Source organism: Ruditapes philippinarum, unplaced genomic scaffold (assembly GCF_026571515.1).
Source record: "Ruditapes philippinarum isolate M1 unplaced genomic scaffold, ASM2657151v2 ctg517_1_1_1_1, whole genome shotgun sequence".
Classification (NCBI taxonomy): Eukaryota; Metazoa; Mollusca; class Bivalvia; order Venerida; family Veneridae; genus Ruditapes; species Ruditapes philippinarum.
The window spans coordinates 4463-30108 of NW_026862442.1; the positions used below are offsets into that span (position 1 = coordinate 4463).

Consider the following 25646-nt stretch of genomic DNA (forward strand, 5'->3'; position numbering starts at 1 on the left):
GCTGCTGAAACAAATATAAAATAAAACGATAAAAATATGGAAAAAACAATCTTGACAATAGCCCCTCTTTTCAAGGGAATATATATATATATTCACATAAGAAAAGGCAAAATTAATTTCATCGGTAACTGTCTTGTCTGTCTTTTTTCTTCGTGGTTCTCCTTGACGATTTGATGTTTTGACTGATCCCTTTATTCTCCCATCTTTGACATTGAACATATTTTACTCCAGGTATGTTTCCTATGATCAAGTCACAAATGAGATTCTTTGGGACCATCGCCTTTATCTCACCAACAAAGTAAGGAGTATCAACATTTACGTGTATTTTGAACATTCATTATGTAAACATTAAATTGTGCGCTCTTCTTTTGTTGTAATGGATACGTTCTTGATAGCGATATGATCGTATTTTGTAATGATCTTATTTCAATTTGACTCATCTTACTACAATTATGACGATGGGTGTGACAGCTCGTTTGTTTTTAGTGTTGTGTTTGTGTTTTTAGCTCACCTGAGCAATGCTCAGGGTGAGCTATTGTGATGGCCCTGTGTCCGTCGTCCGTCGTCGTTCGTCGTCAACTTTTGAACATAAACAACATCTCCTCTGAAACCAATGACTGCACATCAACCAAACTTTACAGAAATGATCCTTGGGTGGTCTCCTTTCAAAGTTTTTCAAATGGTTCCGGTCTGTTGCATATGTAGGTCATAGGGCCACAAAAGGATTTCAAAAAACACAACATTAAAAAATCTTCTTGTCTGAAAGTACATGGGCCAGAGCTTTGATTTTTGGTATATTGTATCATCTATGAGTCCTCTACCAAAGTTGTTCAAATTTTGTCCCTAGTGTCAAAATTGGCCCCGCCCCGGGGGGGGGGTCATAGGTTTTTCTATATGTATATAGTAAAATCTAAAAAAATCTTCTTCTCTGATTTGGCATAGGCTACAGATTAGATATTTGACATGAAACATTGTGTAGTAGACCTCTATCAAGATTGTTCAAATAATGGCCCTAGGGTCAAAATTGGCCCTGCCCCTGGGGGTCATTGATTTTCATTACAGACATATAGTGAAAACTTGAAAAATCTTCTGGTCTGAAAGTAAATGCCCTAGAGCTTTGATATTTGGTCTATGGTATCATCTGAAGGTCCAATACCAAAGTTGTACAAATTTTGTCCCTAGTGTCAAAATTGGCCCCACCCCGGGGGGGTCATATGTTTTTCTAATATGTAAATAGTAAAACATAAAAAATCTTCTCTGAATTGGCAAAGGCTACAGGTAAGATATTTGGCATGAAACATTGTGTGGTAGACCTCTACCAAGATTGTTCAAGTAATAGCCCTCGGGTCAAAATTGGCCCCGCCCTCGGGGGTCATTGATTTTCATTATATACATATAGTGAAAACTTGAAAAATCTTCTGGTCTGAAAGTAAATGGCCTAGAGCTTTGATATTTGGTCTATGGTATCATCTATAGGTCCAAAACCAAAATTGTTCAAATTTTGTTCCTAGAATTAAAATCGGCCCCGCCCTGGGGGGTCATAGGTTTTTCCTTATATGTATATTGTAAAACCTTAAAAAATCTACTTCTCTGAATTTGTAAAGGCTACAGGTTAGATATTTGGCATGAAACATGTTCTAGTGAGTGTCTACCAAGTTTGTTCAAATAAAAGCCCTAGGGTCAAAATTTGCCCCGCCCCAGGGGGTCTTTGATTTTCATTATATACATATAGTAAAAACTTAAAAAATCTTCTTTTAAATAACACAAAGAGCTAGAGCTAAGATATTTAGCATGAAACATTTTCTAATGGGTGTCTATCAAGTTTGTTCAAAAAAAGCCCTGGGTCAAAATTGGCCCCGCCCCAGGGGTCATTGATTTTCCCTATATGCATATAGTAAAAACTTTAAAATCTTCTTTTAAAGAACCCAAAGAGCAAGAGCTAAGATATTTAGCATGAAACATGTTCTAATGGATGTCTACCAAGTTTGTTCAAATAAAAGCCCTTGGGTCGAAATTGTCCCCGCCCCAGAGGGTCTTTGATTTTTCCTATATGCATATAGTAAAAACTTAAAAAATCTTCTTTTAAATAACACAAAGAGCTAGAGCTAAGATATTTAGCATGAAATATTTTCTAATGGGTGTCTACCAAGTTTGTTAAAAAAAAAGCCCTGGGGTCAAAATTGGCCCCGCCCCAGGGGTCATTGATTTTCCCTATATGCATATAGTAAAAACTTAAAAATCTTCTTTGAAAAAAAAACAAATAGCTAGAGATTAGATACTAAGCATGAAACATCTTCTTGTGAGTGTCTACAAAGTTTGTTCAAATAAAAGCCTGGGGTCAAAATTGGCCCCAACCCGGGGGTTATTTATTTTCCTTATTATTATGTGTATAGCAAAAACTTAAACAACCTTCTTTGAAAAAACTCAAATAGCTAGAGTTGAGATATTAAGCATGAAGCATCTTCTAGTGAGTGTCTACAAAGTTTGTTCAAATAAAAGCCCTGGGGTCAAAATTGGCCCCGCTCTGTGGGACATTGATTTTCTTTATATGTGTATAGCAAAGACTTAAAAATCTTCTTTGAAAAAACCCGAATAGCTAGAGTTTAGATATTAGGCATGAAACATTTTCTAGTAAGTGTCTACAAAGATTGTTCAAATAAAAGCCCTGGGGTAAAACTGGCCCTGCCCCAGGGATGTCATTGTTTTTAACTATATGTTTAAAGAAAAAACTTTAAAAATCTTCTTTTGAAAAACCCCACGAGCTAGACCTTAGATGTTTAGCGTGAAACATCTTCTAATGGTTGTCTACCAAGTTTGTTCAAATAAAAGCCCTGGGGTTTAAACTGGCTTTGCTCCAGGGGCCTATATACAGGTGAGCGACTTCGGGGCCATCATGGCCCTCTTGTTTATGTGAACTTGCCGGATTGTTTTCTTAAACTTGATGAATAAGTCATTATGGAAAATGTTACCTCACTGTTATTAATTATTTCATCCTCCTTGCAAAAAGACCATGACATTGATGTACATGTATTGTCGTTATTTTTCCTCTTTTGCTACGGTCGTATATAGATATCAAGTAGAATAACATTTATTTTAACTTTGATGATTCTTGAATATTATTACAGAAATACTTTAAACAAAATACAATTGAGAGATACCGGCCTCGTTTACGAGTTACCTGCCCTTAAATTTTATTCATTTTATTTAAGGTCACTTCAGCGGCAGATTACTTACAAACTATTTTTACTGATAGTTTATGCCTTTTATTTATTCCTTGTTCATAATACAAACTTTAATGGAATTTTAATAAATATGTGTGCTCTCTTTATTCAGTTTAAGTGCGTAGACTGATAATTCTTTAAAAAAAGACACTTTTAAAATGAAACTGGCATAGCTTTAGAAGAAAACACAACTATCTGCTTATCACCAATTCTTAAAAAAAAAAAAGAAATCTGCTTACTTTTTCACGTGTTTTTACACAGTCATTATTTATTTAAACAGATAATCGCGATAAGTTAACAACAGCAAATGCTAACCTAACTGATGTTCAAAAGAAATTCATTCATTTCCTACAGCAAATACGTTAAATTAGATTCAAGAGATGGTTTGACAATATTTATATATTTCAGTTTCATTTATTATAGAAAAAATATTATCATTTCAGGACTATTCCCCAGGTATTCGGGTTGGCACACTTCGGCGCCGGAACTTTACCGATACATTTAGACGATGTTAAATGTAAGGGAACTGAAACAAGCTTATCTCTTTGTCCACACCCAGTTTGGGGAAAACATAATTGTGGTCACCACGAAGATGTTGGCATATTTTGTACACCAGGTAACCTTTATGAAATAAAAAATTGTTTCTCAAATATAATATTTGCATACTGATAGAGAACATTTAGAAATAGTGTAAGCCAATAATTTATAAAATTAAAAATGTCTGTAAATTTTTTTAATGTATGATTTGCTAAAGTTAAAAAATGCATAGCAAGACTAAAGTTGTGATCTTGCATCCCCACTTCATGGTAAGGTGTGCTGATAAATCACAATCGCTGTTTGACAAAAAATGTATAAGATTTAAATTTTCTTTCTGATCATAAAAGTTTTCCCGGAAAACAGTAAAGTAATATTCAATTTGGCTTTAATGCAAAATGAAAGTACCATTTTCTAAAGTGGTATTGTATACAACCATGTATATGGTGCACTGTATGAGTGTATAATAAAAAAATCAAACAAAATTTACGTAGCGGTTGGTTATGAGTTTTACAACAATAATCCATCATTACCGTAATCATCTCCCAACATGTGCTCACGTGATAAAAAGGTTTTCACCGATTTGTTCGCGTATAAAATCTTTCCAATGCGGGGGTAATCAGTAAATCAATTCCTAAAATGACGCTTTATGATTAGGGGGTTACCTTCTCGTTACTCTCCTAGCCAGTAGCAGGCTTTTGCGTCCATAAAGAATATCTATGTATTTGTTATTTCTATCTTAAAATTATTGACTTCAGACTTTATAAAGGATGAGAATGATGATGATTTTGGCAAACACATCTCTGTAACGAATTATTTTATTGGTTGGCAGGAAATCACTTTATCGGAAAATCTTAATCGGCATGTAGGTGAACCAAAGATGGTTTCGCCCCGTGTTCATAAAGAAAAGATCATGATCAAGTTCTCCTGATTTTTTTTTGTCATTGTTGTATGTTAACTTACTAAAATTAATAGTGTTTTGTTAGAATTAAATGGTAAATATTCAAAATGTAAATAATTGATGATTTGCAAAGAAACTTGACTATTTTGGGATAAAACCAACAAATAACAAAAGAAACCGGAAACATTCGGATCGAAATAAGGATTAATTTTATGATCATGATCAATATTTGGATCATCTGTAATTTGCCCGTATCTTGCAAAAATAACAATAAATTTATTCTAAAATTTCATGAACTTGCTATTGCAATAGAATAGAGAAAAACAGAATCCCTAAAGAAAGTCCAACACAACGAAATCGAAAATGTTGCAGACTCGGTTTGATTGAGCCTGTTCAGGGACGGTACTGGAAAGTGCAAGTTACCGGCCACGCCCCCTAGCACCGGCTTAAGCAGAATTCAACATTTAACTAGAAAATCCGCAGATTTATTCATACGGCGGTTATCATGGAACCTTCAATGTGACACAGTAGTGCTATTCCATGAAAAGCGGCGTATGGTCCCCAAGTAAAAGAATGTTTTTGCCCTAAACGAGAAAACAATGGTCGGAACTAAATAAAATGGAATTTTGAAAGGGGATCTGAGGTTATGAAGCCTGCATATCACAGATAAGATGTCAAAAGACAAATTTAAAAGCAGGCAACATATCCTAAGGGTAATTATACAGTATTCAAGTAGGAATACTGGTTTAACAAATTAGGTATTCAAGTATTTAAGTATTCAAGTAGGAAGTCCAGTTTAACAAATTAATTATAATAGATATCTAATGCAAATGATAAACAATGAAACAATATTACAGTTTTTAAATTTGATCCTGATCATGATTCTGATACTTAAATCTTTGTGAACACAGTGCCAGAAGATCTGAAATTTAGTCAGATTGATGCTAAAATAGATTTAATAGCTATTCATTGCCCGATCATTGTATATGTTAGAAAATGTATATATTATGTCACTCAAAAGTTCCGGAGTTGCTGAGTGTTATGTTTTAAGGTATGGGATGAAGTCTTTAATAGCCGTTGTGCAGTGGATCACGTTGATGAGCTATTCCTTTCACTGATGACCGTCATATAAAAACTGATATTGAATGAAAAAAATGTGTCATTTGTCGGTGGCAGTTTCCTTAGCCTAACCGCTTTTTGTAAAGAACTTTGAAATTCAATGGATGTTAATTCAACAAAGTATGAATGGGAAGGTCAATATTTTTCCCAAAATGGGCAAGATCTTCTAATTCATCAGCGGCCTTACACATTACCCCTACCACCATCCCAAAAAAATCTAATTTATATACCATGTATCACAACCAGTGAGACAATACCTCGAAGTCCTGTGCATACCAGTTATGACTGCCCATTACAGTACAGATGTAGAAGGGATTTCCAAAGCTGTTTCACCTTAACATCAATCTATATAGATAGAAGTATTTCAAACTTTGATAAAATATCTAATAATACGACCTTGTCAATGCATTTCACTTTTTATACTAAATAGAATATACCAATCTTTTCCAGTTCCTTCTAACAATCACAAATGTATAACAGAAGACTGCTTACCTAGGGTATGCCTACACTATTCATGCCTGTTTTGGTGAAAACATCTGGTTAAGTTCTTTGTGCATTCACTATCCACGTTGTAGGTCATTGTTGTATTTCATTAACTTCCCTGATTCTTTAAACCTATCTTTTACCTGAAAATAAAACAGAAAACATACATTTGTATTCCTTTTATCGGTCTGATAATCAAATGAATATGAAAACGTCAGTTAAAAAATCCAACATTTTAATTGTAATAATCATAAGAAAACTACAAACTTAAAGGAAGTCATATGAAAAAAGTAAGACAAATCTGTGGAACTCCGTGGGTTTTCAATCTAAAACTGTACTCGGTATGACGTGAAACAACTGTTATACAATTCAATACATGCATATAGTTATGTAAGCACGGGCGGAGCAGAAGGGAAACACACAAACCTTTAATTGTTCTTTTCATATTTGTGAGTTAACAAGCTTCTGAAAATCACAGAAAATCGTTTTTAAATGGTGTTTACATTTCGAATCTACATTTGTTATAATTTAAGGTATTTTTTTTTCGCGATTATTCTTTTACTTATATAGATCATCTCAAAATTGACCAGTTTCTCTGTGATAATCCTATTTTCTTATTAACTCATTATTTATTTATGTATCTATTCCCCTTTCTTTCGTCATTTTTATAAGTTTCGAAATATAACATAAAGCAATTGTCAAGAGCCGTTACTGTGTCTAATCAAGCTTCAAACTCATAGGCAGAGTCGGTACGCTTCTCGTGACTTGCATAGACGAACTGTTTTCTTTCTACTACAGCCTCACTGATGTTCCAGATTTGCCAAAATACTGCTGCACCTATTTTGCATCCGCCGTTATTAAAAATAAGTTACGTTGAGCAACTTTCGACTTTGCCTGAAAAATAAAACAGAGATATTTATATGACATTGATCCAAATATAACAAACCACACGATTTATTTTATAAACGATGTTCATTTTATTTCAATAGAATGTCACTTGCGACCAAATAATTTAAATGAAGTGAGGAAAAATCAAACAATGACCATGCAGTTGAAGCGTTTCATCTCGGACATATCATGGCTCTGCTTTGGTTTTTCTTACATAAGTACAGAAACTCCGACTTCCGCATTTCAGCTCCCATTGAAATATTGTTTCTGGTTAGCCACTTAAGAATGAGCTCCTATTAGGGAGATTAGGAATAATTTTCTCTTATAGACATTGTTGAAACTGGACGAGTTATTTCATAATGATAGTCACATGTTGCAGATGTGGCCTTAAAATAAGTGAATACATGGACGATTCCGGCAAGAACATCTATTAAACGCCAACTTCTTGTTAATGTTAATATTGTTTTTTTCTGATTGCCAACATTTTCTGACGCCATGTGCGGCCATTTTGTGCTGTGATGCGAAACTTTCCAGCGATATTCACAACTTTGGTTAGTACTGATAAATCTTGTGAAATATGATTGAAATCCTGCCATCAGTTTGACCTGTGAAAACCGAAAAAAGCTTAATGCAGTTAGACAGACGGACAGATAGACGGCGAAGCCAAAAAGAAGGTTCCAAAAATTTTCAAGAGACATAATGATATATCCCTCAGTGAATGCATTTGACTTTTATAACAGTCGTTAAACAGTTTTCAATATCATTTTTTATTCTACTTAAAAACCAACATTCCATTAACAAACCTTTACCACATTTTTACAATATTTGCACATTTGTAGTTGGTAAATTTATGTTCTCCCATTGCCATCTAGTCGCTACGATTTTACGAATCCGTGTATAATTGAAGTTCTCAAATATCTTTGTGGGCATGTTATTCACGAGAAGATTATCAAATAAGTTGGAAGATAACTAAAAAATACCTATATTATGAGATTTGAACCAGCGTCCTTACACTCACAAATCGGACACTCACCCTCCTCTTCGCTAATGAGCTTTAAAGTACTGGGTATAAATAACTCTCCTGTGCAAAGGTCGAATGTTTCACGATCTTTCTAACCTCTGCTAAAATTGTAGGTTCAGACCAACATAAATCCATGTCAACACTTCAGCCAATCAGTGACTAGCTTATAGCGAAAAGTCACAAACATACACTTGACGCACCAAAATGTAAACAATGCATGTTGAATCGAAAGTTACTCTTGAACTTTACTTTTAATTGTTTTTTTTTGTTTTTGCTTTTTTTAATGTTTCTAATAAATGACCCAATGAAAACTAAAAATTTGGTAAATTTGCGATGATATGTTATTTACGGATCGTCAATTGCAATGAAGTCTCCGTAAACGTGTATGTAGTTCGATACGAATAATAATAGGTCGGCATATTATGGCTGCAAAAAAGTCCACATGCGGCCGTTAAAATAATTTTTCTCATGATGACCAGTCACATTATTTTCAACAATCACTCAACAATCTTTCGAAAAAACGGGGCGATTTTTAAATTAAACATGTATAATTAAAGGGGCAGAAGTCATCACATGCTTTGGTATGCTACATTACATAAGGTATACATTAATTATGATAAAACGTAGTTCATAATTAATTTGACTCATCTTACATAGATCAATTCATACAAATTCAGTACTAGCTAGCTGTAAAAATGATGGTTATTTAATAATATTCAAGATCATATTTGATATTCTCCCTTCCCTTCTCTTTAGTTATTAAAATTGTTTTACCCACGGATGGGCAGGTTTTGTACAGTCATGACATGTGTGCAAAATGGTATACATACTACATACAGATATCTGCAGACTCAACCAACAGTATTTATAGACATCAATAGTAAAACTGCATTAGTTACTTACTTGAAATTCAGCTATTCTACTAAAGAAGATTGTAGTCAATCAGCAGCATACCATAGCTACTTTAGCTTGTTCATTTATATAAACAAGGGCTGTCAGTGAACTATTCTATTCAACTATTATCAAAACATGATTGTAAAATCAACCAATCAGCCCGAAAAATGTTTTAATTAACTGAAGAATATTTCATTTAAACTATATGTAAACATAAGGCAATATTTCATTTAAAATTCATGAGTTTATATGAATCTTTGACAGCGACCTCCAAGAAACAGAATTATTGAGTTTCAAGTTTGATTTTGCAGGCAAAATTTTAATCTGTATTTAACCAAAAGTTTACAAACGGCCATACTTCTGTCAAAGTAAATGCTAGAGTTATTGGCCTTGGATAGTGACCACATTTTATGATCGCAACTGTGTGCGAAGCTAGCTGGATATCTTCCGGACATGGAAAAATCCAAAGTTCCTGGCGGGATTTAATCCAAATTGAGGTGCAAGCCATAAGTTGCACGAAAGTATAATTGGCTATTTTCATGCTTGATTGTAAATAAGCTAAAGAAGCAAAATATTCAATAAGTTTAAAAGCTGCATGCTTGCAGAAGAATCATAATATTTCAAGATAATTACACATTTAGAAAAATAAAAAGATTCAATTGATGATTTAAATGTTACGTGCCATTTATCATCAATTTCCACATTTCTTCTGCGTGACTAATACATTAAGGTCATTTTTGCATATTTTTACTTTTTTGTTCTTTATGTGGAATGAATGTTTGCAATGTGTAAATTACTTTCTGTGTTCACTTCACAATATTTTGACAATTTTAAATACACTTTGAAAGTTTTCATTAAAATTAACATTAATCTGGTGGCATTCTGCTATAAGTCTTAGAACACTCAAGAATGTCTTAAAATTGTCAGAGCTATTTAACTTTTCCTGTATAATGATTGCTAAAACTTGATACCAGGCCAGCACTTAACACTTTCCCTGCTGAAACCTAGTGATTAGCCTTTGCCACCATACAGCTAGCCTGTTTAGACTTAACATGCTCCATACTGTTGGCGCACTAAACTTTAATTTTTCATTCTGATGTATATTGTACACAAAATGATAATAAACAGTTTCAAAAATGGAAGTCAAACAAGTCAATTTAAAAAACTTTGCGGGATAAGGGTTAATATAATTTTGCATTAATACTTTCATATTGTAAAATTAAAAGCAAATAGGTAACAACTAAAAGCATTTATAGAAAGTTTGCAAGTCTTGTTATGTTGTCAATCATGAATGACAACTATCCAATAGATAATTTCATGTTAAAGCAAAATTGTGAGTTTAGACATCACAAGCTGAATTAAGGAACCATTATTCGTGCAGGACTTTAATAATGTAGCTTGTTTTTCAATGTATATGATAAGGATGCTAATTTGAAAATCATTTACAATGTCATTATTACAGGAAGGTACATGCAGATCTATATTAAAACTGTTAATGAAATAAAGGCGATAACTTATTTGTAAGCAGCAGTTCTATTTTTAAGGCAAATTTATTGAGGAATAACATGGATACTGTAAATAACCTAAGTATTCAAAGATAAAGGGGAAATGATTCATGAAATACTGGTGCCTGATGTGGACAGAAAGTGAGGTCAACTAAATTCAATATGTAACATCATTAATGCATTGCGCAATATGTCACATAGTAAATTTTGATATGTTTGAAACAGCTAATTTTAAAATTTAACAAAAATTATACCTTTGTATAAGAAAAGATCTACATTGTATAGTTTATGGAAAAATGATACCTGAGTTTAAACCTATGTATAGTCATTTGATGTTGGTGTTGATGGAAACTAAAGAATATAACTGTTTAAACAATTAAATTGTTATAGACCTAACATGTACATGTATGTCATATAAGCTGTTAGAGTCTTTTTGACAAAGGTCATAACTTGCAGCACCAATACAAACGTAGTTTTTATGGATTTGTCACCATAAGGCTGACAAAGGATTATGTGTTTGCACTTGTCGCCTTTCACAAAACTTAACATTTCTGACAAAACCTTCACTGGAAATTACACAATATACTGATGACGAAACCATTCCATGAGCAATTGCGTCATCACCATCAATTTAATCAATCTGTTGAATGTAGGTATCTAATCATCTTCTGATGATGGTTCATACTGTACAAGTATATCATGTTTCGACTTGAACCAACCACATTTCAACGTTTCTGCAGTAATTTTAGACTGCGGTTTGGCTCTGATTGATGACTTTTTGTTTTGATCTTTTGCTGAAAAGTGAAATATATCACACATTTCTCCATCCAAATTTTTTTTTAAATAAATGAACAAGGTCAAAATAATTATTTTCCTTCTGTAAATTCATGTAAATCATATTAACTGTGTTCATAAAATTGACAACCAACTTACAAGAGGCTTCAAGATTCACGGATACTTTGATCACTGATTTCTTCTATGTTTTCTGTCTTGGAGATCAACTGTTCTATTTATAATGGCTATTTTATAGTCTGTACGCAATGTTTATGTTTATTTGGCACACACTGTTAGACTAGCTGTGATTGTAAGTGCTAGCAAAGATTTTCAATCCCTGTGGACACTGGATTTTTTTTGTCACAGACCATGTTTTTTTATCACAAACCCTATAAAAACAGATGTAATGATATTCATACAATTACATATATCGTACTGTACATGAATACATCATTTATAGAGCAACAGTATTGATTTTTAAAAGAAAATAATTATAACATTATATGATTGTATAAAATTATGTAAATAAATATCAAAATATAGCCCTTCTTAATTTCAGTAGTGGATAAAAAGCAAATGGTATTAATCCATCTAAACATCCACAGAAATCTGTCAAAATGCAGTTACGTAACATAAATTTGAAATTAGAAGCTGAGTATGTCCTTTTAGCTCTTGTTTAATTAATACTTGCAATACTCCATCAGCATCTTACTATGGGGAAAAGTGTCCATTAATAGTAAAATCGGTCCATGAAGCAATATCTTGTTCAAGTATTTAGACAAATGAATACTAAACATAAAAGATCCTGTTACTTATATTTTTATGGTTTTATAGCTCAAATGAAGATTTATCAATATTGTTAGTTCCAAAAAGCATTATTTGTAAAGATATAACCGAATTACATTTCATGTAGAACCACCGACGTTCCGTAAGCTAGCTGAATATCTACCTCAAATGAAAGAATCCAAAGTCCCTGTCGGGATTCGAATCCACAGCGGTGAGGGGCAAAATTAGAAATTTATTTACTATAAAGTCCAAGTCAAATTTTTCAATAAGAAATGAATGCATATATTTTAATGATTACATATAATGTGGACAAATATTTGCAGTACATATTTTGGATATTCTTCGATGTTTAGAATTTGTTTTAGAAGCATAATTATATAAATATATAAAATTTCACTTAAGTGTGGTAACAACCTTAAATACAACATATAGTCTCTTTAAGGGCTCTCAGCAATCAAGGTCAAATAAATATACATGTATGCCAAACGCTACGAAGGTCTTTGCATAAAACTAGTTTGTGTTTTCAAGTAAAGAATAAATCCACTGGGCACTCATTATAAGGAAGTTTTAATCTTTAAACAGACTGTCGGACATAGTTACGTGCATCTAATGCACAGTTACACATTTTATAAAATTTTAATACAATCATTTATATAATTCTATCACACTTTATAGAATTATACAACTATTGCGAAGGCACATTTGTGCCGTCAGATTTGATAATGGTCTGCATTGTTCGCTCACTGTTGCACTTCATCCACTACAAATTTAGAAGTTTGTTTCAAAATGATAAATGCTTTAGTCTATAATCTAGGCATTTTTAGATATTTAACTTGTAGATGGTTAATAGTTGGCCATGTTTGAAAATGACATACATTACTTTTTTATTGTATATCACAGTTTTTGTACATGAATATGATTGACTGTTTTAGAATCAATCCTCTCTGCTATACAATTGTAGGAGATAAGTTTCTAAACCGAGAGATACTTATAAATATTCATATATATGGAAAAAATCATTTTTATTACAAACGTTTTAAGCAAAGTTTCATTGCCAGAGTAGAAACGTGCACAAAACTTATCCTAAAATACCAGCACTATTAATTATTATTTTAAGTAAAAGCCACTTCCAACAGGCTTTACTGCTGGGTTAACACTTTTGTAACAGGGATTGAGTATCTGTCTTGTAACTGAGAGTTCCATGTTCAAATACATGTCAGTGCCTGAGAAGTTTTCAGGTTTTCAATAATGGTGACAATGTTAACATAACGACAAAGCTTACAGAGACATTTGTAGGCAAGATTAATTGACTAGCAGTTAATCACTGACAGAGAAATGGCCCTTGTTACATAAAAACTAGATCCTTATCGGGGATCTTTAAATTATAGGTAAAATTAAAATCAGTATGAGCATGCAATGCTTGTTCATTAACAGTGATTAAGATTCAGACTTTATAATAAAAGATTGCAAAAATTACGCTTGTTGTTCATCCTAACTGGGTTAAAATGAGAAGATATGATTTAATGGTATGGTTCAGTGTTGGCCTTGTAATAAAAAAATTGAGGGTTCAAGTCCCGGTTAATGCCTGAGATTTTGTAGTAATGCTTAGGGTGCTGAATCATGTTTTCTTGGGAATTCATTATTATATCCGCGCACAACAAAGTTTTAAGGGGGTATACTGGAATCAGGTTGTCCGTCCGACTGTCGGGCGTCCGGCCGTCGGTCGGTTTTTCCTTGTCCGCCAAATAACTTAAGATTCCTTTGACCCACAGTCTTAATATTTAGTACTAAAATTGGTCATGATTAGTAGATTACCCCTATTGATTTTGAGGGCACCATGTGAAAGGCCGAGGTTACAGGGACATTGACTTCAAAAAGATTGTCCGCCCAATAACTTTAAAAATCTTTGACTCTAAGTCTTTATATTTAGATTGAATGTTAGTCATTGATATTAAATGACTCCTATTGATTTTGAGGTCACTTAGTTAAAGGTCAAGGTAATAGGGTCATTGACTTCAAAAGCTTTTAATCGCCCAATAACGTAGGATTCCTTTGATCCACAGTCTTTATATATGGTATTGAGACTGGTCATGATAGGTAGATGGTCCCTGTTGATTTTGAGGTCACCAGGTCAAAGATCAATGTCATAGGGGCCTTGACTTGAAAAAGCTTGCCCGCCCAATAATCCTTTGACCTACAGTCTTCATATTCGGCATGCACGTTGGTAATGTCATTTAGATACCCCTTATTAATTCTAAGGTCACTTGCTCAGAAGGTCACATGGGCCTTTACATCAAATAGCTTGTCCGCTTATTTGCTTAAAATTGTTTTGGTCAAGTCTTCATATTTGGTTCTGAGGTTGGTTATGTCTAGTAGATGACCCCTATTCATTCTGAGGTCACTAGGTAAAAGGTCAAAGTCAGAAGAGCTTTGACTTAAAAAGCTTGTCCGCCAACTTCAGATTCCTTTGACTAACAGCCTTCATATTTTCATGTACAGGTTAGTAATGACCATGAGATGACCCGTATTGATTTTGATATCACTGGCTTGAAGGCGAAGGTCACAGGAGCCTTGACTTCATAAAGATTGTCCGCCCAATAACATTAGAATCCTTTGGCCCACAGTCCGCCTATTTGGCATTAAGGTTAGTCATGACCATTTATCCTTTCCCTCATGAGCATATTGTGAAAAATGGCCGTTTTTTATTAAAAAGCGTCCTGTGACAAGTTGAAACTGCTATCAAACTATAAAACTGATTCAATACTTCTCAATGGATCGAGATAGAGTCAAGGGCTTTTCAGCGTTGGTTACACATTACCTTATAATTGACCTGTGGTCATTTTTAGCCTCTCGCAAGTCCAAAATTTTCTTGGCCCAAACAGAAGGGAGCACATCCCCCTTCTGGCAACCCCTGATGTACCTTTTTGATAGGGGCGGCGCCGAAAAAGTGATCACTTTTTAGCAACATTTCCGAAACAAAAAACAGTGTTTTGGGCCTTAATAGGGTAATTTTCACTTTTTGAGGGGGGTCGAAAAGCTGTCAAAACACGTCTATATGAAGTAAAGGGTACACAAAAAATGATGGAAAAAAAACTTGGAATTATCCAAAATCTAGTTTTTCATGTTATCAAGTGGCTTTTCACCTTATTCTGGTGAAAAATTGTTGTTTTGTAGCATTTTTATTTTTATAAACAAAAATTGATGAAAAACGCTGGAATTACCCAAAATCTAGTTTTCCGTGTTAAAATGTGGCCTTTCACCTAATTTTGGTGAAAAATTGTTGTTTTGTAGCATTTTGAATTTTTTTATTAAATAAAATAGATAAATACAAAATCCCTAAAGAAAGCCCAACACGGCAAAATTGAAAATGTTGCAGGCTCGGTTTGATTGAGCCTGTTCATGGACGGTACTGGAAAGTGCAAGTTACCGTCCACGCCCCCAAGCACCGGCTTAAGCAGAATTCAACATTTAAACATGAAATAGTAAAATTTTGAATTTAGAAACATCCGCAGATGTGTTCATATGGCGGTTATCATGGAACCTTCAATGTGACACGTTGATGTCATTCCATGAAAAGCGGCATATGGTCCCCAATTAAAAAAAAATGCTTTTGCCCTAAACGAGAAAACAATGGGCGGAACTAAATAAAATGGAATTTTGAAAGGGGATCAGAGGTTATGAAGCCTGCATATAACCCTTCCTTCATGAGCATATTGTGAAAAATAACCGTTTTCATTGAAAAGCCCCCTGTTACAAGTTCAAACTACTATGAAACTATGAAAACTGCTTCAATACTAATCAAACCTGGCACAAATGTTAACTGGACCATTGCCTTTGTAACGACATGCTCAGTCTTAAATTTTCTGTTACCATGGCAACAAGGGGACATCTCAAAATTGCCAAAAAACTATTTTGCGTTGTTTTTTTTCCATCGAAATTGATTTCAAAGAAAACACGTCTATATGAAGTAAAGTGTTAAGTTAGCCCTCTTGATTATGAGGTCACCAGGCTTTTCCGCCCAATAAATTAAGAATCCTTTGACCCTAAGTCTTCATATTTGGCATCTAGTTTAGTCATGAACATAAAGTGACCCCTATTGATTTTGAGGTCATCGGGTCAAAGGTCAAGGTCACAGGGGCTTTTAGTTCAAAAGCTTGTCCTCTTTATTGCTTAAATATGCTTTGGTCAACAGTCTTCATTTTGGTTAATGGGGTTGGTTATGACTAGTAGATGACCCCTTTTGATTTTTAGGTGACTGTGTCAAAGGTCAAGGTCACATGGATTTTTACTTCAATAAGCTTGTCTGCTCAAATGCTTAAGAAAACCTGTCCGCAGTGTTTTGATTTTGACATTTTCACATTTTAAGTATATAATTATGTTCACTTATATTCATCATAAAACACCCAAGGCAAAGCTGCATGAATGAGGGGAGGGGTATTCAAATGCAATGGCAGTTTAAGTTTTGAGGTCAGTAGGTTAAAGGTAAATGTCACTTTGGTCTTTGCCACTAAAAACATATAGAATACATACCTTAGCAATGCACTGGCGTACTTCCCTCAGATTTGGCAGGGAGGTTGTCCTTGAATTCTACCACTGTTGATTCTGACAAAGTAATACGCTGTGACGGTGGCAGTTCTAGTTTGTCATGATTCTGTGATAATTTAGGTGACATTATGCCCCTACGAGAGTAAATGGCCAGTGTTCAGGTATAATTAAAATCAACTTACATTTTGTCCATTTTGTTTTCAATTTTATAATAAATGTCAACTGAGTAATGTATAAATCATGGAAACCACAAAGATATTTGTAAATATCCTTCATTAACTCTCATTTTATAAAAAGGAATGGGGCAGTCTTTTTATATTTAGGCAGTTTTTTGTATTTGTATTTTTATATCCTTTGTGATAAACTGATAATCAATTATTGTTCAATCACAATATAAACAGCCAATCTTTTGAAATGTAAAACTAAGTTACTTCTCCTTAAGAAAGAAATAATTAATGCACTCTACTAATACATCACAAATTCAAATGCTCAAACATATTTAATCAAAATCCATATAATAATTGCCAGAATTGTGTTGACACCTGCAGTGCACACTCGTATAGTGTACTTCGTCAAACAAAGTGCAATTTCAATTCTGTGAACAGAATCTACCACAAACATGGTCTAGACTTGTCTGAATCAGTATAGTCATATAAAAATTTCCTTTTTAAATGTCCATGTTTTTTTTTATGTAGATCTAGATCGCGGATACTGGTATCTTTCATAATTGCAATGACAGAGAAGTTTTAATGAAGATGCGGTATTTCTTGAAAACACAGTTACTTTAATGACCCTGTTTAGAACAATAAATGAGCCGCGTCACGACAAAACCATCATAATGGGTTTGCGACCAGCATGGATCCAGACAAGCCTGCGCATCCGCGCAGTCTGATCAGGATCCATGCTGTTCGCTTACCAACTCTGTTACAAGTAGAGAACCCGAAAGCGAACAGCAAAGATCCTGATCAGACTGCGCGGATGCGCAGGCTGGTCTGGATCCATGCTGGTCGCAACCAATTATGTTGGTTTTGTCATGGCACGGCTCAAATATATCCTTACTTTCTTCAATGGTTGAACGAAAAACAAACTTCAACAGAGATCTCTGGCTAGAGACTTTATTTTGTTTACAAACTGGCGAGGAAATGCACTCTATTTATAACTTTTGATCTGTTTCAACTAATGTAAATGAGTTTTCGGGTGAATTGGAATTTGGTAAATTTTCATTGGTTGTTCAAAATTCCCTGTAAAGGTCATTATCATAGATTCACACTCGTTCAAGCAGCAGGTGAAGTAACGTGAGTTTATTCACTGAACTGCGAAGGGAGCATGGGTATAAATGAGTTGCTGATTGTAAAAAATCAAGACTTTTATAAAAAAAAAGTTATCGACACCATCACTATTATATCCCCTTTTTATCAAAATTGATGTAACCAGATGCTTAAAAGACTATCGGTTTAGCTATATTTCTTAGTGAGGATACTTATAGAATGAAACGGCGATAGGGTCGATTATTAATGTAGCACCATGATAACTTTATGCACTTTTTTTAAACATATATTACATATGTGACATGCATCTAATTTAGCTACCCTTACATGATCATAATTTAGTTTTGCGCCAAAATATTATGGCGATTGAGAATGTCACGGAAATAGATCACCCCTTGATTTAATTATTTTTTCATGTTTTGGACTTTAACTCGTGCGCAGTGTTACTGCATCTTGTCCTAGGTCAAGTTAGAAAATTAAACTGTAGTCTTAACCTGTTTAAATTAAAAATAGAAATATACAATAGGTAAGGGCTGCAACTTGACAATATAAAATTCAAAACGACAAATTTACAGTTAAAATTGAACTTGAAAAAATAATTTTGTTGTATGTCTGCTTGTTAATTATACAGGCAAATGAATGACAAAACATAAAATAAATCTTGTTTGCTAAAATCACTTTTTAAATGAATTATTTTGTGTTCAAATACGTTTATCTATATTAATTAAATATTAATATTAGGAGTCGAAAACTTATACTTTTACGGTCTTACAGAAAATTGTGATATAACGTGACCATGACTCCGTTCGACCATACGCGATAATATGAAATACAAAAAGCTGTTTTGTAATGTCGATAATATATTTGAAGTTCGTTTGGTGAACGGATCAAATCAGTATGAAGGGAGACTGGAAGTATGGCATGACAGGTCTTGGGGAACAGTGTGCGATGATGAATTTGATGTGTTGTCAACGACTGTTGTTTGTAGGATGCTAAATTATCAACAGTAAGTAACACACAATTAAAGCTGTCTTTGATCCAATGCAAAACGTATTGGCGATACAGAGATATATTGGTTAATACTCCTAATTTCTTAAATTTTTTTTTGTAAAATTCATGTTCTGTTTAAACATAATAAGTAGTCACATGTCTATAAATGCCCTTTGCATGATTTTTATGGCGTCACTTTTTTTCATTATTAAAGTCAAGCAAGTTTTTAAACATATTTTTAACAGACAAATACAAATTTAAGAGATCAAAATGTATTAACGTTTGATTCTAAAGAAAAAGAATGTATTTATATTATTCGACAAACACGTTCAAATGCACGAAATTAAATATATCGATGATCGGAAAAAAGAATCCATTTTCTAGGGCAAATAATTTGTAATGCAAGAGATAAGATAATTTAGTCAATCACATATTAAAATAGATGTTTGATAATAAACATAACTATTTAAGCACCAATCCACTGCTATTTGGATCCTTATACTATGGCTCAGGAACACTACCAATACACTTAAACGATGTTAGCTGTACGGGATCTGAAATAAGATTATCTCAATGTCCACATAATGTCTTGGGAGCACATAATTGTAGTCACAAAGAGGTTGTTGGCATGTCATGTACACCAGGTAATCTTTGCTTCATAAAAACTGTTTCTGAAATACATTGCTAGTAATGAATAGTCTGTTTGGACCTACTTTGAATGGCGAATGTGCTTAATTTCGTTCATAATCTTGGACAAAAAAAAGAGAGAAGGAGACCAAATAAACCACGGCTTATGTGAGAAGTTTAACTGGATTACGTGACAAATATCGCATAAAGATCAGATAATAAGCCGATAAACCCATACTGTTGGCACCTTCGACCAAATTCACGAAAGTTTGTCTGTTCGTATATGACATTATGAAGTTCATTTTGCACAAACAACTGTAGAGTACAAGTGTGCAGTTTGGTTGTAATGTTTCCCGTCCGTACGTTCAATCATTAGTTTAACCTTATATGTAAATTCCTGATCCTTGTAAGTTATCAAACTTTGCCATCATGTTTTTCTTCTAATTTTCTCAAATTATATTTTGCTACCACCTACAAAACTCTTTGCAATCAGGAAAAAGGTCAAGCCTCTAAACCACCATCTATTTGAAGAGTTATTGTCCACTGTGAATCATTTAAAATTTTAAATAATTTGTGTTCTGTTTCAAACAGTTTCTTGGTGGTCATTTCTCAAAAAATCTTCTTTTAGGAGGCTTTTGTATTTATTTTATGTCTATTATTACCAAAAGTAATAATGATAATATTAGGCATAATTTTTGATTTAGTAATTTGAATTCCGTTATTGTTGTTTACTTTTGTTCTGAAAGCCAAGTAAGAGTAAATAATTATTTAATATATTTTAATATTTTTATGTTGTACAATCTTAATTCGTTATTATATTTTTAGAATATTAAATATGTGTTAATACAACCTTGAATATCAGTGTAAATCTTTTTAAGGCTTCTACTGGGTTATTCGTCTGAAGGGATCAGGGCATCTCCATCATACCTTACATGTATTGTATAGTCGGTTCTATAATATCAATCAAATAATATATCATACACATACATATCAGTTAATGTAATTGTATCACATTGCATAACGGTTAACAGTTAACACATATAAATGTAATTAATAAGATTGGCATTTATGTCATTTATTTCATTTATAGAAATAAATAACATAAATAAGCAACAACAAAAAACATCTGAAAAAATCATGTATAAGTTGAAGTTGTTTTTTATATTAGTGGTATTATCTAATAGTTATGAAGTTATACAAGTTATATAATAACAGATTTAGCAATGGCCAGTCTATTGTTTTCGTTTGTCAAATTTGTATTTTTATAAATATTCCAAGTTATTTCAAAAATTTCTTTTTTAAAAACCTGTATGAGTAAGGGCAAAAATTTTTGGGCAAATTTCAAAAAAACTAAAAAATTTTTAAACTATAAAATTTGATTAAAACCAAACCCCTAAAAAAATTTTATTTTAAATTTAAAAAAAAGTTTTTTAAATTTTGTATATTTTTTTTTTATTTTCTGGGAATTTTTCTGCGTTCCCAAAAATAAATGTAGATGTTTTTTCTTACATTCACAAAAGGGGCAATTTAAAAATTAAAGTAAAAGTAGTTTTTTGGGGTTTCTTATTTTTCAAACAAAAACCAAACTTTTTTTAAAAATTTTTAAAACTAAAAAAGCTAGTGCGTAAAATTTTTTTGTAAAATTAAAAACCCAAAAATGTATGAATTATAGGCTGAAATTAAGGAAAAAATGAAAACAAAAATGAAATCAAATTTACAGACCCTTTTTTTCTAATTTTTGCAAAATAGCTTTCTCAAAATTTTCTTTTTTAAAAGCCTTGATTCAATTAAAGGGAAGAGAAATGCAAATTTATGAACTTGGGTTTGGTCATTTTTAAAAAACTTTATTCCCGTAAAATATTTTACTTTGGTTTTCGACCCAAAAATTTCAAGGCCCCGGAAAACAGTCGGGAACCAATGGTCATTTTTTTTTGGAAATAAATTTTTTTTTATTTTCAACTCCCAAATTTTATTAAATGTTTACATGCTAAAGTACTTAAAAGGCTTAATAATCGAAAGGTTTTTCTAGTAATTTTTCTTCATGCATTGGGGGTAAAAGAAAATAAAATTTTATTTTTTTTATAAAATATGTATAAATATTATATGAAAAGTTTGAAAATTTAAAAAATGGTTTTTCCTCCAAAACCTTTTGTAGTTTTACCAATGGGTTTTTTAAACATATTATATTTTTGGAAAAATCTCATTGATGTAACAAATTATTATAGGGTTTCTAAAAAAATCCCTTTTATCAATTTAAACGGACTATTAAATTTTTGGTTTTTTTAAACAATTTTTTTTGCCAGTTTCAAACCCCATGAAAACGTAAAAAAAATTTTCACATGTTTTTTAAAAGGCCAAAAATTTAAATCTAACAACTATCCATTTTATTTAAAATATCCTTTTCAAATCTTAATCCATGATTCCAAAAAAAAATTTTTAAAGCAAAATATATAATATTCCTTTACAATTTTTGGGTTTTAAAAATTTTTTGCATTTTTAATTTGAACAAAAAATACCAACGGGTAAAAAACAAAATGCAAAAATTTATCTTAAAAACCTAACTCCACACGTTTTTATAAAAAAACCCCGGTGGATCGATTCCTTAAAAAATGGCTTTTTAAACCCTTTTTAAACATTGGTTTTTTTAAAAAAATAAAGAGTTTAAGGGGGCTTTAAATAAATTTTTTATTTTTTACTTTGGGGTTTTAAATTTTTAAAATTGGGTTTTTTTTGCCCCAAGGAAAGGGGTTCAAATTTTTTTTAATTTTAAAACCGGGTTAAATGCTCTTTCCCAAGATTTTCATCAATAATCGTTGTTTTTTTAAAAAAAAAAAAAAAAATTGGGGTTGGGTTTTTTTTAAAATTTTCCATTTTTGGTTTTTAAAGGGGGGGGCCCCAAAAAAAAAAAATTAAAGAAGGGGGACTAGAAGTATGGGATGGGGGGGCTTGGGGGAAAGGTTTTACGGGTGGGTTTTTATCGGTTTTAGGGGAAGTTTTGTTTGAGGATGCTAAAATTTGAACAGTAAGTAACAAAATTTAAATTATTAACCCTTTTTCCCAAATTTTTTCCCAAAAATGGTTTTAACAAAAAATTTTCTAATGATTTAAAAAAGAGATTAACTTAAATACACTTTAAAATTTAAAAAGAAAGAAAAAAATAAAATGTTTTATTTTCCAAAAAAAAAAGAAAAAAAATTCATTTTTTTTATAAACACCCTTTTAAAAATTTAGATTTCTAAATGAAGAAACCAAATTTTTGAAAAAAATCGGGATTATATACATTTCTGATTTGGTTTGTTCAAAAAGAACCAACAGGGTTTTGAGTCTGAGCGGCACTGTAGTCACCATTTTGTTAACAAATGCCGCCACCTGGGGAAGCAAAGGATATAATAATTTTTTCATATTTTTTTAAAAAATATCTAAAATAGATAAAATTTTTATTGGACAATTATGGAAACTTTTCAATACGACGCACATGATTTTGTTTAAATTTTTTTAGTACCCTTTAATAATTTTTGTATATTACTTAAATTTTGCTTAACCCTTTTTTTTTCTATTTCTAAAGTAAAGTATAAAAAGATCGTTTAAAAGTTTTTTTGTTTAGTTTGGGAAAAGAACAATGTATGCCAAGTCCCTTTTTTAAAAAAACATTTAAAGTTTTCCTCTTTTTTTAAAAAAAAGCAAGGTTTAAAAAAAACCCGTAAAAAATCCCCTAACTAAACCAAAGCAACGAAAGTATTTTTCGTATCCAAAACCAATTTGGAGCAAAACCCCCCGGGATGGCCGGCTCTTTTCCTTTTTTTCAATGAATATTTTATCCAAAAAAATTTAGACCCAAACCCCCTTTTTACGTAATACACAAAAGTATTTCTTTTTGTAACTTTAAAAAATTTCGCGTGTATTTTTGACTCAAATTATTTAGCCGGGCCTTTGGTTTTAAATTTTGAAACCACGGTGTCAAAAAATTTTTAAAGGGCTTTTTTACTAAATATTGACCCTGCTTTTTCAACATAAGAAAAGGTTTTGGGCGTCGGGTAAGTAACACTTAAAGGGGTTTCTTTATTTAATGGTTTAAAAACAATTTACTTTTAAAACAATTTTAAGTCTTACTGGGTTTGGGTTTAGGGTTTTAAAAATTTTCCCATTTGCGGTTATTGTAAATTTTTGCATACTTTTATATATTTTTTAAACCCAAAATTTTTCTTTAAAAACAAAATATTTGTTTAAGCACGGTGCAAAAAAATAAAACCTGAATAGAACAAAATTTATACATTCTTTAGCAGTCAATTTTAAACCCCACCTACAAACCCCCCGTTTAAAAAAAAAGGTGCCCTATTTTATATCTAATTATAAGAAAAAAGGCCCTCCGGGAATTTTCCCATCTAAAATTTGAGATTTAAAAGGGGCGCTCTAAAAGCCTGCTTTTTGTTTTGGAGAGGAAAAACCATTGAGTGAGTTAGAGGGAAAGGAGATCAGCGGAAAAAAGTTTCTACTTTTCAAGCCCAAAAAACTTTTTACGATTATTTTTCCAGTTAAAAAATATTTATAAAATTAAAAAGGGCACATTTTTTCAATATTTTCATGTCAATGGCATTTACCCTCTTTTGGAAAAAACCATCAAATTACAGAATTTAAAATAAAAAATCAAAATTTGGGTTAATTTTTATCATTTAAGAAAGGATATTGGTTTCAGAAATTCTACATAAATATAGAAATACGAGAGAATATGTTACAACTCTGACTATCTAAATTGACATCTCTATATAGCTTGCTTCCTTCTGCTCAAATCCAATAAGAATATTAGACAGTTCCTTATGAACACAATGTCGACGGTCTGCAACTTGCCCGAATCTAGAAGTCTTCAGAAACACATTTTACCAAAACTAATGTTACTCATATCTCATAGTTCATCAAAAAAGCTTTTCTGAACGTGAATTTTTAGTTACGGGTATTGGGTCGAAATTGACCAAACCCCAATTGAAAAGAATTCAATTATTAAGTGGCCATCCACTAGGGCATGTCATATTATTTTGTAAACTTCAATTTTTCTTTATAAACAATAATCTTATTCAAATCATTCTGAATTATGCGAATCGCTATCACTTACCTCACAATTTACTCAAGATTGTGAATAAAATTATTTTCGCAGTATCAATTGCAACGGATATGTCAAACTAAAGAATTTCATGAGCTTCATATAAAAAATAGAAAAGCAGGAGCTTTATTTTAAAAGGGTGCATACGGCAATTGAAACATAGTAAATGAGAAGAATTTCTATAAATAACATTGTGTTAGTATATTTATTTCATGGTACTATTAGGCCTTTTCGACTTAAAGAAAGTTCGACGATTTTTTTTTATTTCCAAACGTTTGTTAACGTACAAGCTCCTAATTTAGAAACAAATCTATTTTAGGACAAATCATTTGGTGTTCGGGTCCGCATACTTTGGCACTGGAACATTACCTATACATTTAGACGATGTCAAATGTACAGGAACTGAACCAATCTTATCTCAATGTCAACATAAAGGCTGGGGAAAACATGATTGTGAACACAATAACGATGTTGGCATTTCATGTACACCAGGTATAATTGCGTGATTGAATTTTTTTGAAATACATGATTAATCTGTTGTTTATTTCAGAAAACGTGCAAAAGTTTTAAAGAATAAGATTTCAACTTATCAGGCCTTTAAAAAATCCCAAGAACTTAAAATTTTCAAAGGATAATAAACGTATAGAAAACAAAAACATGTTTTTAAATGTCTACCTCTGTATTATATAGTTTAATCTACTTCCCGAAAATAACGTTCATGAATATAATTTCATGAAAGAAGTAAATAAAGGTGTTTGAAAATTTAATTTTTGTATTATTACCATTAAAATATTAAATACATTTTATGTACCATAAGGGAGATTTAAAAAGATTCTAAGTGTACTGTATTGTTAGATATAGACTTAATACAAAAGATTAATAATATGCAGATTGAAATAAGACTTAGATTTTAGTTATTTTGTCTTAGTTTTAGTATAAAAGAAAAAGAAACACAGAACGAATCATACTATAACATTTAATGATTTGCAGAAATA

General features: G+C 32.1%; 2 protein-coding genes across 2 annotated transcripts in view; both read left to right on the forward strand.

Annotated features, from left to right (window-relative positions):
• Window positions 1–3664: 3664 nt before the first annotated feature.
• On the forward strand, window positions 3665–19648 carry LOC132719095 (neurotrypsin-like; the record flags this gene model as incomplete). Its single annotated transcript, XM_060702839.1, has 3 exons — window positions 3665–3837; window positions 18810–18945; window positions 19401–19648. Coding segments are annotated over 3 exons (526 nt in total), but the record flags the coding sequence as incomplete, so codon positions are not given.
• A 5328-nt stretch (window positions 19649–24976) lies between these two features.
• Window positions 24977–25646, forward strand: part of LOC132719097 (deleted in malignant brain tumors 1 protein-like) — a 32692-nt gene continuing 32022 nt past the window's right edge. Inside the window, exon 1 of the mRNA XM_060702841.1 lies at window positions 24977–25143. The gene's annotated coding sequence lies outside the window, so the exon portion shown is untranslated. The remainder of the gene's footprint in view (window positions 25144–25646) is intronic.